The 14,536-nt window shown below is 51.6% G+C and overlaps 1 protein-coding gene and 1 long non-coding RNA gene across 3 annotated transcripts in view; one reads left to right on the top strand and one right to left on the bottom strand.

The window, feature by feature from the left end:
* LOC104856312 overlaps window positions 1–1,534 on the top strand; it is a 5,037-nt gene extending 3,503 nt beyond the window's left edge. For both annotated transcript variants that reach the window (XR_004518043.1, XR_004518044.1), the window contains exons 3-4: window positions 871–950; window positions 1,508–1,534. This is a non-coding gene — a long non-coding RNA (uncharacterized LOC104856312). The remainder of the gene's footprint in view (window positions 1–870; window positions 951–1,507) is intronic.
* LOC104856320 (sialic acid-binding Ig-like lectin 5) lies at window positions 830–7,058 on the bottom strand. Its single transcript, XM_033765914.1, has 9 exons — window positions 6,955–7,058; window positions 6,510–6,893; window positions 6,047–6,319; window positions 5,779–5,826; window positions 3,476–3,733; window positions 3,109–3,393; window positions 2,721–2,817; window positions 2,303–2,384; window positions 830–1,291 (listed from the first exon to the last, which is right to left on the bottom strand). The coding sequence occupies exons 1-9, from the start codon at window positions 7,055–7,057 to the stop codon at window positions 1,109–1,111; spliced, it is 1,713 nt and encodes a 570-aa protein (XP_033621805.1). The 5' UTR covers window position 7,058; the 3' UTR covers window positions 830–1,108.
* Between the last annotated feature and the right edge of the window lie 7,478 nt (window positions 7,059–14,536).

Below are 14,536 nucleotides of genomic sequence, written 5' to 3'. Positions count from 1 at the left end.
TTTTTTTTTTTTTTTTTTTTGGTACCAGGGATCAAACTCAGGTCCTTGCACTTGCAAGGCAGGCAGCAGAACCACTCAGCTAGATCCCCGGCCCCGCATTATGATTTTTATTTCGATTTCCTTGACAGCTACTAAAGTTGAATGTCCTTTTATGCATTCGTGGGCCATTTGAATATTCCAAGTTTCTGGACTGCCAAGTTTTTCTCAGTGATTTGTGGGAGATACTTGGATATTATTTATGTACTATGGGGATAAGTCCTTTGTTAGATAAGTGTATTGGGACAAGCGTCTACACCAGCAGGCTACTCATGAAAATAGACTTATTTTTTTAAAAAATAATATATGTTCTTTAAGATGGTCAAGTAAAAAATAGTATATCATAGAGTTGAAAGGTAGAAGGGAAAAGAAAAAAATGTGAAAAGAGAAAACATGGAAACAATGTCTTTGTAAACAAGGCAGGGTGGAGGGGGTGAAGGGAAGGCTGGGGAATGGGGAAAAATAAGAACCTGATAAGTCATGTATAGGTACAAAATCCCAACGATGAATGTGACTGTGTTGCGTACCTAATTGTATCAATAAATTTAGTTTTTCTGAGACAGGGTCTCACTATGTAGTTGAGACTACCCTGGAACTCACTGCATAGCCCAGGCTGGTCTCGAACTCACAGCGATCCTCCTGCCTCAGCTTCCCAAGTGCTAGGATTACAAGCGTGCACTACCACACCTGGCCCTTGTACCAATAAATTTAATATATAGATAACATCTTCCTCACCCCTGCTGAAGTAAACACGTTTAGGAGTTGTACACATAACAATATAAATTGTGTGATTTTTTTACTTCGTATACTAATAATATTACCTGTATTTTACAGGGGGCGAAGTGGAGGCACGGGGAGGTAGAGACTTGCCTGAGGTAGCAGAGTCTGGCTGTGACCTTCCAAAGGACTTGAAGGTCATTACCAAGTGACCTTCAGCCACTGCAAGGAGCTCTCCCTCCCCACCTCAGCCCTGATCCAGAGGGCTGCTCACTTGTAGCCCCTGCTCTGACACACGCCTTCGCCGTCCAGGCCTCCGCAGGGCTCGGGCCAGAGGCGGGGCGGGACGAGGGCGTCACTTCCGGATCCTGATCGCCGCGTACTCCGTGGCGCTGGAGTCCTGGTCCGGGGCCTCACGGGGCTTCAGCCCTTGTAAGCTGAGGGAGGCGTAGTGGAGCTCCTGCTCCTCCCCTGTGTCAGAGGCCGGTTGGGCTGGGGCACTGGCTGCCTCCGACGCGTTCAGGGGACCGTGATGACCCTGACGTGGAGGAGAAGGGAGTCAGTGCAAGGGTCCCCGGGGAGCTGGGGCTTGGGGAAGACTCACATCCCTTACCCAAGTACTCATTCTTTCACCTTTTATTCGCCTTTGTACCTTTAACATTACTTTGTTTGTTTGGTGGCAGTATTGAGGACTAAACCCAGTGTCTTCGCGCTGAGCTGTATCCTCAGACATTTTATTTTTGTTCTGAGACAGGTTCTCTCTGAGATGCCCAGGCTGGGCTCACGTTTTCCCTCCTCCTGCCTCAGCCTCCCAGAGTGCTGAGATTTTAGGTATGTACCACTGCTCTGAGCTACTGTTAACATTTTAAACGTCTTTTTTGTTTGCAGTCCTAAAACTGAACCCAGGGCTTTGCACATGCTAGGCAAGCTCGCTACCACTGCCCTTAACAAATCTGAATCACAGTGGCCCTCACCGGCTACTTATCTTACTGAATCCTTACAATTTTCTGATGACTGCTGTCTTACTCTCAGATACGAAAACAGATTGAGCAAGGTGAAGTGAAACATCAGCACACAGCCCCAACTTTAGGCCGTCAGGGCAAGGAGAAGCATCGAACTGTCCAAAACTAAAGAGTTTAAAAAAGGGCAGGGGAGAAGAGCAAACACCTCACACATTGCACACCGTGGTTCGATGCGCAGAGGCAGGAGGCTGTGGGTGAGCACCAGAGGCCTGGCTGAGACCTGGGCCTCACAGCGGGTGCCGGGCACAGGCCTGTGACTGTTCTAGGAAGCTGGAAGACAGCTTCTGTGTGGCAGAGAGCACAGCAGAGTCCAACTGCGTGTGACAGATGATCCGGAAGTCACACCGGGGTGAATCATGGGCTCTGGGAGACGCAGCAGGGCAGGAGGGTTGCAAACCACCAGGTGCCCAGCCTGCGGCTGCAGCAGGAAATCTGGGGGAGGAAGCGTTTCTGGGGGAAATGCGAGCTCAGTTTGACATCTGAGACTCAGCCGGGACCCCAGGTGGAAACAGGGCCACATCACTCACCAGGGAGCCGGTGCTCATCGCAGGACGGGTGCCATCCCTGCGTGCTCCTTTTTCTGCCAAGTTCCTCCTGTAGCTCTTCACCCTGGGGAAACAGAGCAGCGTCTTTCAGCCTGGCCGGCTCGTTGTCGGGAGCCCAGCAGGACTGGGGCCCCAGCCGCTGAGGGCTACGGTCTGGGATCAGAGACCACGACAAGAGCAGACGCAGCCTCCTTTGGGCAACAGGAAGCAGGAACGAGCCCTGCCCCTGGCAAGGTGGCAGGAGGCTAAACGCTGGCTGCAAGTTGCAATGGCCGCACCCACCCCGGTCTGCATCACCTCAGCTCTGGGCTTGGAGTCTCGCAGAACATTTTGCACTGTGCACCACCGCACGCCACCACTTCCTCACGAAAGCTTCACCCAAACCAGGGCCACCACTCACGTGAGGAAGACGAGACAGAGACAGACAGCGAGCAGGACCACAACACCGGCTCCCCCAAGGGCTCCCCGAACCGCGCCTGTCCTGGGTCCTGGTTGCTCTGCAGACGAGAGGCCTGGGTGACCTCAGCCTCTCTAAGTGGACAACCGAGAGTCCAGCCACCCGCGCCCATGACCCACAGGAATGGCCAGTTCCTTCCAGGACGTGGTCCTTCCTCCCTGTCTCTGTGTGACTGCAGCCTCCGTGCCCCAGCCCCATTCCCAATCAAAGGGCAGAGGACCCCGAACCCTCAAAGCTTTGCCATGAGTCAGGCTCATTTCTCTCCGGAAGTCTTCCAGGACCCAGACCAGTCTCCTCTGTGCCCAGGCCTTGCCCTTCATAACTTCCTGACCTGGCAGCAGCAGGACAGTGGTGCTCTGGGTCTCGTGGGCATTACCGGCCTCGCAGCTGAGCCTGAGGCCGGAGCTCAGCCCCCCGTGGAGGCTCAGGGAGCTGTTGGCCCAGGGCCCAGCCCGGCTGGAGGTGACCGTGAAGGAGGCGTTGCTGCTGTTCCCCTCCAGCAGCTCCTCCCCGAGCCGCCAGTGCAGGGACGGAGCAGGCCGGGCCCGGGAGGAGCAGCTGCAGCCCAGACCCTCAGCCTCCCAGGAGCACCAGGGGCCCAGCAGCTGTAGTGGGCCTGCGGGGGAAAAAGCGCGGGATCAGAGGGGCTCTCCCCGGGCTGGGACCCGGGTGCCCTGCCCCAAGTGCTTCCCACTCACCCTTCACAAAGAGGCTCACAGAGGCTGTCAGAGAGCCCAGCCGGTGCTGAGCCCTGCAGGTGTATTTCCCATCATCCTCCAGTTCCACCCGAGGCAGCTCCAGAACCCCACTGCCTGGGCGCAGTGACGGCTGCAAGGCCAGGCTGCCCCAGGTCCAGCTCAGCTCGGCAGGGGGGTTGCTGTCTGCGACACACACCAAGCGCAGGGCCTGGCCCTCTTGCACGTGGAATAATGAACCCTCAGCCAGGGCTGTAAGTCCTGGAGAGACAGAGAGAAGCCTGAGCCCAGGCCTGCATGGGACTCTCTGCCTCTCAGGCCCCTGTGTCATGCGGGTCTATCTTTTCCCTTCCCCTGCATCCCAGGCCCAGGCTGTGTGCGTTCTGCCCCAGCGGACAGGGTGAGGAGCAGCTCGGTCTCTCTGAGGACCCGCATGGGGTCACCCGAACTGCCTGGCCGTCTGCCCCAGCTCGGATCCCAGGTTTGCCTTTGGCCTCTCAGCAGCAGATCACGGAGCCTGCTTAGCTCGTGGTGCCGTGAGCGAGACACCCAGCGGCAGGTGCCCACAGAACATTATCACCCGTTTTGTGGTGCGGGTAAGCAGAGTGGAGCCAGTGCGACTCTCAGGACAGAACGGCTTCCTGGAGGAGGACGGGGGCTTGGGAAAGCAAGAAGAACAGGTAGGAGCTGCCGAGGGGAGACGCAGGCTGCAGGCTCGTGGCCAGCAGGGAGAGCCAGTGCCAGGGCACCCCGAATGCAGCTGAAAAAGGGTGACACGTGTTGTTGCCTAACTGAACCACCACACGCTAATCCACACGCTATCCATAGGCTGGAAATAAATCCTTTCCAATAAACAATGGCTCATTTCCTGAGAATGCAAGAACTCTTCAAATCATTTCAAAAATGTTCACAAATACAAATGGGCCTTAAACATGGTGACGATACCCAGCCTGTTCACAAAATGATGACGCGAATTAAAATGACAGTGAATCCACTTATAATACCCGAAGGAATGAGTACCCTGTTCAGAGAAGTACAATAAGACAAACTCCACTCCATGCAATTATGCGACATCCGTAAAGAGTAGGATTCCACACAAATTACAATAGCCTGTGATCCCGAATTCCCTCCTGTAGAAAATTATAGAGTGTTCATGTAAGTTATTCATTCCAGGAGTGTTTGTTTCAAAAACAGACAAGACACACCCGTATTCTACCAGTGGAAAGCCAGTTTACACTTTACGGCAATATATATTTATGATTGGAAAACCACCAGGTCATTCATTTGTGAGAAGGCTTCCAATACAGAAATGCAGAAAGATCTCCAGATACACTAAGTTTGAGGAAAAAAAGAGTTTAATTCCTAAGCCCATACTACAGCCACTTTCTCAATGGTGACAAACATACCATGGTAGCGTAAGATTTTGACAGTGAAGGAAACTGAAAGAGGGATTTATGGAAACTTTATGTGTCATCTTTGCAACTTTTCCATTCATCTAAAATTACCGCAAAATGAAAAATTTACTTAAAACATGAAAGTGTCTGGCGATGTAGCCCAGTGGTAGAGGAGAATCTTAGTTTAATCTCTCAGCACCACAAAATGAGTAAATAAACGAAAATCACGAAGACAAAGAGCAGCGGGTACAGAATGGGGTGTGAATGCACGGGTGATCTGGAAGGAGAGCCAGGAAGGGAAAACATTAGGGCCCGAGTACACGCTTCTTAACTCTGCTAGACGCCGAAGTTCATTTCTCTTGAATTCATGTGTTAAGTGCCAAGCTCCCCCTGTGACAGGATTTGGAGTTTAGGTTGGACAAGTTCATGGGGGTGAAGCTTGCAGGATGGGATCAGTGCCTTTGTGACAAGAGACACCAGAGAGAACTCGGCTGGTAGGGACAGAGGGGACAAGACGGTCATCTACGTGCCAGGAAGCCAATGGGCCAGCACCCTGAACTGGGACTCCCAGCCTAGAACTTGAGAAATGAATGTCTGTGGCTGAAGTTACCAGACTACGGTGTTTTGTTACAGAAGCTCAAGCAGACTAAAGACTAATTTTATGTCATTTTAAAAAAATCACTAAAATAATCAAAGGGCCGATGGGGTTAGGTCCCACAGAGGAGGAGGACTGGTGACAGCTGCATCTCGCTTGAGGGAAGGGAAGGGCTAAGAGATGCCCAGTGCCCGAGCGTGGGCGTGCAGGGAGAGGAGGGGTACAGGGGCCCCACCCGTACTGCTTGCGCCCGGCCTGCTCCCTCTCCCGCCCAGGCTCTTCTCTCCACACCCCCGGAAGGACAGGCTGTGCCCTACCTGTGCTATTTCTCTGGAACACCTGGATGGTCAGGTTCCGTGGAGCATCTGGACGGACAGACAGACAGGATTGTTCCCTCCTTAGTGGCAGGAAGGTGGGTGCTGGTGATTTTCCCACAGACACTTTAGGACCCAGAGGACAGTGGAGTCCAGGGCCGTCTTTCCTTCCTCCCCAGGGGAAGTGCTTCCACACCAGAACTCAGTGTCCCAGGGCCTGTCTGCTCTCACCCCTCTCCTCCTGGGCCCAGGCCTGCTGGCTGGCACTCACAGGCCACTATGAGCTGCACGGTCCTCTCCACGGCCACACTGACCCCAGGGAAGGTCACTCTGCAGGTGAGGTTGCTGCCGTGGTGACGAGGCTCTGGGGTGATGGTGAGCACGGAAGAGCGGGGAGTCTCGGGGCCCAGGGTAGACGTGAGGTTCGCCCCAGTCCAGGAGAAGGCGGGCGGCGTCCCCTGCTCACAAGGCCACGGCACTGCACAGGTTATGTTCCCAGGGAGGCCAGACTCCAGGGTCCCCGCGATGTGGACGTCAGGGGTCTCTGTCAGAGCAGAGGAGGATCGAGACACCGCAGCCCTGGGGGACCCCAAGTGTGGCCCCGAGGGCACCGCTGTCCCGCTGTCATCGCCCCGGCCGGCCCCTCTGCCCCAGTCCTTCCGCACCCCCGTGAGGAGCAGGGGACCCGTCCCGCCCTGCTCCGCCCCTTGGCCCATCTTAAGCTCACTCCTCACCCGTCACAAACACACAGAGGTGGTCCCATCTGTAGTTGTATTTCACATCATACCCTCTCTCCACCCTGAAGAAGTAGACTCCTGTGTCCTCTTTCCTTGCGTCTTTGATGCGCAGGGAGCAGTTGTAGGACCTGGGGTCTCCGAGGAGGTGGAACCGGCCCTCGGTCTCTTTCAGCGCTTCACGGGATGGGTGATTTGTGGCCCCTGGAGGATCCCGGTCATAACGAGCCTCCTTCTTGAACCAGGAGCCCCAGGCCGGGGGAAAGTTGCTCCAGAACCTCCAGGGGTAGTAGACTCTGCAGGGTATGAAGACGCTGTGTCCCTCCTGCACCAGCACGGACTTGGGCGCTGTCAGCTGGTATCCCGGAGAATGAGCCAGAGACCCTGCGGGAAAGGAGGGTCAGCTCTGTGCAGCCCCCAAGGCCCCTCGCCCGAGCCCACTCACCTGCCCACCGCAGGGGCGGCGGCAGCAGCAGCAGCAGCAGCATCCTGGAGACTGACAGCTCCTGAGTGGAGCAGAGACAGAGGGCTGTGCAGGGGAAGCGCATCTTTGAGGTGAGGATCTTGGAGCTGTGCTGTCACAGGAAGGTCCACCCGCAGCTCCGGGGACTTGAGGTCAGAGCCCTGAGAGGGTGCGGTCAGAGACCGGAAGCCCCGAAAGGGAGGTCAGACAGCCGGTGACCACAAGGGGAACTTCCTACCCCTGCATTTCCGGGAGAGCAACAGCTGCCTAAACAGGTCCTGGCCTCCTTCTTTCCTCCTCACCTCTGAGCGCACCAGGCAGAAGGCAGCGCGCCACTCTCATCTTTGGATGCAAGGCCGAGGCGGGGGGCAGTGGGGGTGAAAGCCCACAGGGCAGCTACTGCTCGCTGGGAGCCCCTGGAGAGGAGAAGGACAGACTTTGTCCTTGAGGAGCTCCGCAGCCCCAGCGGCCCTGAGACTTCTCTGCGCGGAAGCCTGGGCTTCATTGCGATGCATTTGTACGTGTGTGTAGCGGGCTGCCGTCATTCCCGTCACCTGCTTTGCCTTCCCACCCCGTTTATTCCCTTCCTTTTCTCAAATAGTCGCCCTTCTGCTTTTATGGCATCTCTCTTAAAAAATAAAGAAAAGAAAAAAATTTTCCCTAGATTCCTCATATGAGAGAAAACGTGCAGTAATTAACTTTGGGAGTCTGGCTTATTCCACCTAACACGATGGTCTTCGGTTCAATCCGTTGTCCCGAAAGTAACGTGATTTTATTCTTGTTTATGGCTAATATCCCACTGTGCCTATTACCCCACTTCCTCGGGTAGTGGACACGAACACCGAGCTACTGTGAATTGTGTCGCAGCACGCTACCCTGTGCTGACTTTGATTCCTTAGAGAATTCTCTAGTGAAGACTGGCGCACCCAGATCGAACAGTGGCTCTGGTTTTTGTTTCTGGATCAGCCTCCGTACTGACTTCCGCACTGGCTGCCCTAGTGGGCCTTCCTGAAAGTGTGGGAGTGGTCTTTCCCTCTCCATCCCTGTGAGCATTTGTCTTGTTTTTATTGCTGATGATCGTCTTTCTGATTGGGGTGAGATCAAGTTTCCCTGCAGTGTTGATTTGCATCCCTCGGTGACCTCTTCATTTGCCTATTGGTATTTGTACATCTTTTTTTTTTTTTGAGACAGGCTCTCACTGTGTTGTTCAGACTGCTCTGGAACTGAACTCACAGACATCCTCCTGCCTCAGCCTCCCGAGTGCTGGGATGACAGGTGTGCGCCACCATGCCCAGCTGTTATTTGTACATCTTTTGAGAAGGGTCTGCTCAGTTCCTGGGCCCATTTTCTCCTTGGGTTATTTCATTTTATCTGGTGATAAGCTCCTTGACTTTCTTTACTCTGTCACAGAAGGGCCAGGACAGACTTTCTCCTATTCTCTAGGCTCACTGCACTCTGATGGCCTTTTCCTTTGCTCTGTGGAGGCCTTTTGGTTTTGAAACAATTCCCTTTGTTGACTCTTGTCATTTCCTGGGCCTTTGGGATTCAGTTGAGGAAGTCTTTGCTTGAGTCTATGACTTCAACTGTTTTTCCTCATGCTTTCTTCTGGCAGTTTCCAAGTTTCATGTCTTATACCCCAAGATCTTTGGCACATTTGAATTCATTGCTGCTTAAGGTGAGAGATGGGATCTAGTGTCCCTCTTGGGTGTATGGATATCTAATTTTCACTGTGAAAGAGATGGCCTTTACTTCAACGTATGTCTTCAGTCCCTTTGTCAAGAATCAAATGGGACTGGTGTTATGGAGGCCACCTGTAATCCCAGCACTCCAGGAGGCTGAAGCAGGAGGACTGCAAGTTTGAGCCTAACCTGGGCAACTCAGTGACTTTGAGAAATCCTGTCTCTATATTACAAAATTAAACAAAAATGGGCAGAGGTTGTAGCTCAGTGTGAAGAATATAGCTGCATGGCTTTGTTTCTGTGCCTTTGGTCTATGTGTCTATTTTGGTGCCAGTACCATACTGTTTTGTTATTACGGCTTTGTAGTGTATTTTGAAGTTAGGCATTGTGATACTTCTACCCTGGCTCTTTTCACTCAGTATGTTTTGGGTCTTATCAGGTTCTTCTTTAATATAAGGTCATTCAAAGACCTTAATTTTTTTTTTTATTTTGCGACTACTTCACATGAAGTCATTAAGTTGCTCAGGCTGAGACTGAACTTTTGATCCTCCTGCCACAGCCTCCCAGAATGCATGTGCCACTCTTCTCCCCTTGAAGTATATTTCTTGCAGGAAGTATATAGCTGGATTTGGTTTGTTTTTTTTTAATCCAATCTGCCAGTCTGTGTTTTTCAGCTGTAGAATTAAAATAATTTATATTCAGGGTTATTACTGAAGACATGCCATTTTATTATTTTTGTGATGTTTGATTATTTCACAACACTCACTTGTTAGTCTCTGCTTCCTCTTTTTACGTAGTGCTCTTTTAAATATTTTTTGCAGTGCTGGTTTAGTGGACATGAACTCCTTTAGTTTCTGCTTATCTTGGTAAGTCTTTATTTCTCCTTCAATTCCAAAGTACAGCTTTACTGGATAGATTATTCTAAATTGTAGGTTATTTTCTTTCACAGCCTGAAGCACATTATTCCATGCTTTCCTGACCCTTACAGCTTCTGCTGAAAAATCTGCCGTTATTTAGGGAGATTTACCTTTACACATGATTTGGCATTTTTATCTTACAAAGTTGAATATTCTCTTTGCTCACTAGTCATGCCATTTTAAGTATGGTAAGATGTAAAAAGATTCTTCGATGGTCAAGTTTGTTTGGGGTTCCAAAGGTCTCATGTACCCTGGCTGTCCACATTTTTCTCAAGAATTGGAAAATTTTCTGCTATCATCTCACTGAATCCATTTTCTTTTCTTTTACTTTGTATTTTATGCTCTTATATTTCAGATTCTTAAATTTTGCTTTTTAATCATGTTTCAGAAGTCTCATGTGTTTTCTTTATACTTTTTTGTTGTTGACCATATAATATTTTATCAACCAACTATCTTTAAGTCCTCAGTTTCTCTCCTCTCCTTGATCAACTCTGCTGGTGGGGTTTTCTACTGAATTTTGTGACATTAAGTTTTTCATTCCCAAGATTTCTATTTTTCCCAGAATTTCTCTCTTTACCAAAATGTAGTATCAAAATGTTGCCTTGTCTTTTTTATTTCATTCAAATATTTATTTGTATCCTCGAGTTCATTGATAATTTTAAAATTTTGTTTTACTTTTTTGGTACTGGGGATCGAACTTGGGACCTTGTGCTTGTGAAGCAGGCAGTGGAACCACTGAGCTAAATCCCTGGCCCTCATCGATAACTTTTTATAATTATTCTCTGAATTTTTTGGTACTTTATCTACTTTGATGTCAATGGAATCCATCATTCTGAACTATTAATTTCTGGAGGAATCACGTTGCCTTATTTTTGCATGTTTCTTGTATTTCTGTGTTGACATTTGCACTCCTGTTGGGCTGGATATCGCCTCCACTTTTTTTTTTCTTTTTTTTTTTTTACTAGGGATCAAACCCGGGCCCTTGTGTTTGCGAGGCAGGCGGCGGCACCACTGAGCTAAATCCCCGGCCCTTGGCTCCACTTTTATGTGAAGGCGGAAGACCCAGCTGCCAGGTAGAGGGGCCAGGGCATGTCCTGGGCCGTCCACTACTCAGGACCACATCATTCCACCGCTCAACTCTGAATACAGTTACACATGTCTGCTCAGACTCCAGACCCTCTCCTTCCAGCAGCTGGAACCATCAGCCCCTAAGGGATAGAGAGTTCTACTCTCTCTCATGCTTCTGACCCGAGTCTGTTGGTATATTTCTTCCCAAGGGCCTGCTACAGCGGCATTCTGCTGGGCGAACTTGGCCATAGGCTCTCATTAGTGGGGGCAGCACGGCAGTACTTTCACTTTAAGGGGAAAGGAAGATGCAGGAGCTGGTACTTCCCTGAGCTGCAAGGGAGGGAGAAGTCACAGGAGGACTCCTACCACCCCGCCGGCCTTGTGTGTTGATTCTTCTTGGGCACCAGCCCAGTGTGCATCTTCTGAATGAGTGGAGAACAAACTGCTGTTTGCTTTGCTTTGTTCTGCTTTGAATCTGTTTTCATGCCACTTTTTATCCACTAGGCCTCTCCCTCTTGCCCTCTGTAGCTACCTCCCTCCTCTGCTGTGTTGCTGGGTCACAGTCCCCAGCATCAGCACAAGGTAAAGGTTTTCCTAGCCTCCTGTTTTAAAAAAGCTGAATCTCTATTTATGTCTTAGTCCCTTTCTCCTCACTGAGGACAAAATACCCATCACCCTAAACTTAGGGGAGGAGAGGTTTATTTCTGCTCATGTTTCAGACCATAGTCAGCTGGCTCCAAGGCAGGATGGCAGGGCAGAGGGGCAAGGTGGAGGAAAAGTTGTTCGTAGCATGACAGACAGGAAGCAGAGAGTGAAGGCAGGAGCTGGGGAGGAGATAAATCCAGGTACCAGCAATAACACCCGCTAACACTGAGCTCTAGTGCCTTCCTCATCCCCCACCTCACGGAGCAGCTGTCCTCCCCATGTCTCCACTCCAACTGCTCACGGCTCCTGCTCCGCCGTCTCGGCCTGTCCAGCCCCCAGGACTTCTTATCCGCTCTCCTTAGGCATCCCCGACATGGAAGGAGGTGCGGGGGGGGGGTCCAGAATATGCAGTCAGGTGGCTCCAGTGCCTCTCTCCCAGGTCTTAGCTCCCTCGTTGGCCGGGGTGAGGGGTGGAATCTCAGCTCCCACATGAGGGAGGAATCAGGTGAAGATGGAGGCCGATGTCCCCTGCAAGGCCGGCTGTCGTACTGTGTGTCCTGCGCTGCCTTTTTAGGATTCATTCTGAGTCCCGTTCTCACTGAAAAACCCCTGGCGGTCCACACTGCCTTGGGGCTTCCTCATCTGAAGCCTCACGGTGCGTGTGAGAGGAGGACAGACTGCAGCCAGAAGGTCACGAGCTTGGACTTGGTGCCTGCTGTGCTGCTTGGAGCGAGGGTAGTAGGACGTCCATGTTGGCAGAGTATTATGGGCTGGATGATGTTCACCTTCAGATTCATGTGCTGAAGTCCAACCCCCTGGGTCTCAGAAAATGACTATTTTTTGGAGATACGGATTTTAAAGAAGTGACTCAGTGAAGGTGGGGTCATTGCAGCCACATTATTATAGCCCTCTTCAGTGTGACGTGTGTCCTTACAGGAGATGTGCACACACAGAGGGAAAACTGCTTTCTCTCTTTTTTGTTTCCTTTTATTTTGTTTTCTTGAGACGGGAGTTCACTATGTAATCTAGGCCAGCCTCAAATGCATGGCAATCCTTCCTGCCTCAGCCTCCCTAGTGCTGGACTTACAGGTGTGTACCACCATGCCTGGCTACACGGGGAATTTCACAGGAGGACACAGGACAGAGGCCTCTGAGGAAACTAATCACACTGACACCTGGGACCTTCAACTTCCAGAACTGTGAGGAAAACAAACGGGTTGTTTAAGCTGCTCATTGTCCCACAGCAGGGCACAGAGTGCACAGGGCCAGCGGCCAGCCTGTAAGATGGGGTCACTCAGAGAACGGGAGGAAAAAAGAAAGGCCATGATAGGCTGGGGATTTAGCTCAGTGGTTCCGCTGCCTGCCTTGTAAGTGTAAGGTCCTGAGTTCGATCCCCAGGACAAAAGAAAAAGAAAAAGAAAGGCCATGATCAGGCAATCAGAGGAAGTGTCTGCCACTCTTGTCCCACATTTCCACAAGGCTGTTATTTCGGGGAGGCTGCCCTTACGCTCCGCTCCCCAGTCCCGGACAGGACCCATTGTGGCGTGCGGTTTCCTGGGGGGCAGGCGCTGTGAGCTGAGGTGTCCGCCGGGAAGAGACAGGGCAGAGACAGGGCCACATCTGGTAGCACCAGGTGGGGGGATAGGGCTGTGGGAGCCCAGAGGAAGGAGTGTGGGTCTGCTGGGAGAATGAAAAGAGGAGCTGGAAACCAGTTCATCCCACGCTGGAGAGCAGAACAGAAGCCAGAGGCCATGGAGAAAATAACAGTAACAGTAATGACATGAAGAGTCTCCCACTGTGAACTTACATCCTAGTGGGTCAGTCTGACCTAACAGTATAATTGAGCAGCAAATGTGTTTTGAAAATGTGTAGGGGGGAAGAGGGAAGGAGGTGAAGGAGACTTAGAATTAAGATGTGTTACATACACCTACCAATTCCCAAGGATGAATGCAATCATAACATAATGAAAATGTGTACTAATACAAATTAAAATTAACACGTGTAATAAGTCAGAAAGTGTACAATGGATAAAGTGTGAGCAAAACTCAATGTTAATTAATAGGAATGCAGTGGTCAGAGTTGGAGAGTGGGGTGTGGCTTCAAGAGTGTGGTCAAGAAAGGCTTCGCTGAAAAGAAAGCCTAGATCTCAACTTCCGGGGGATCACCCTCTCCTCATAGGTTCAACATTATTGGGCATAAAGGGGGTGCGGGACATGGACCTCCACCTTTTGATTGGCTCTGATGGCTGTGCATCAACTCCAGGAGGCCTGTACAGGAGAACACAGGGCTCCACCTACCTTGCTGATTGGTTGTAGAATAGGTGGCATGCATGGCCGCTGATTGGGTGCCAGGCTGGCTGACAGGACTCTGGGTGGCTATTGCCCGCTCACCCGGCTTTCCTGCGCTGCAGACAGGAGATGACTGTCTCTCACCTTGGGCGTCCCTGGAATGGCCAGTGCAGGACCTGTGCTGGGATCCCATCCCGGGCCCCTGGGTCTGTCCAAGGCCATTTGTGGGTCAGGACAAAGGGATACTGTGGACAGTTTGGTTCATCAGCATGTCATCTCTGCAGTCACTTGGCAAACCTGTCACCACCTCAGTCACCTGGCCATCCTGTCACCTCGTCACCTGGTCAGTCTGAAATTCAACTGGTGAGTGACCAGGCTACCAAGAGGACAATCAAGGGGTGTGGTGGTCAGTTGATGATCAGGTTAGTGCCCTTCTGAGTTATAAACAAGTCCGCCTTTCAATCAGTTAGGCCGTTGATCGATATGCACCCCTGTAACGGGTTACCTGGGCTCCCACCCAGCTTATGAAGCCAGTCCCGTATGAAGCACTCATTCGTCACGCACACAGTCATTTAGTGTGTAAGCCAGGCCGTGAGTTACACTGCTAGTCATTTCTGGCCCTGGAAAAATCAGGTTTTAGGTCCGGTGTCCACAAGTCAGTTGCCCCACCCCTTGGCCACACCTTCGCGGGACCCTCAGAGCGTCTTCAGGGGACAGAAACTGCTTCGTTATGCACCTAGGCGCCCACACTGGCCAGGGACCCCAGCGCCCACCCTCCTTCGCCCCTGAGCTTCTCCACTGCCTTTTCAACCTGACTCTGGAGAAAGCCGAGGCGCCCGCTCGTTCCCCAGTTTGCGTGTGGGGGTGACTGCGGCTGCGGCAGAGCGCGGGCCCCAGCGTGGCAAGGCCAGGGGACTCTGCGGGGCCTCGGGCAGCCGAGACAGGTGGGCACTGACATCGGTCTGCG

The sequence above is a fragment of the Fukomys damarensis genome, unplaced genomic scaffold (genome assembly GCF_012274545.1).
Source record: "Fukomys damarensis isolate Sample0158 unplaced genomic scaffold, DMR_v1.0_HiC HiC_scaffold_19, whole genome shotgun sequence".
Taxonomy (NCBI): domain Eukaryota; kingdom Metazoa; phylum Chordata; class Mammalia; order Rodentia; family Bathyergidae; genus Fukomys; species Fukomys damarensis.
The sequence above is the reverse complement of the archived record's forward strand: the minus strand, read 5'-3'. Positions and strand labels throughout refer to the sequence as shown.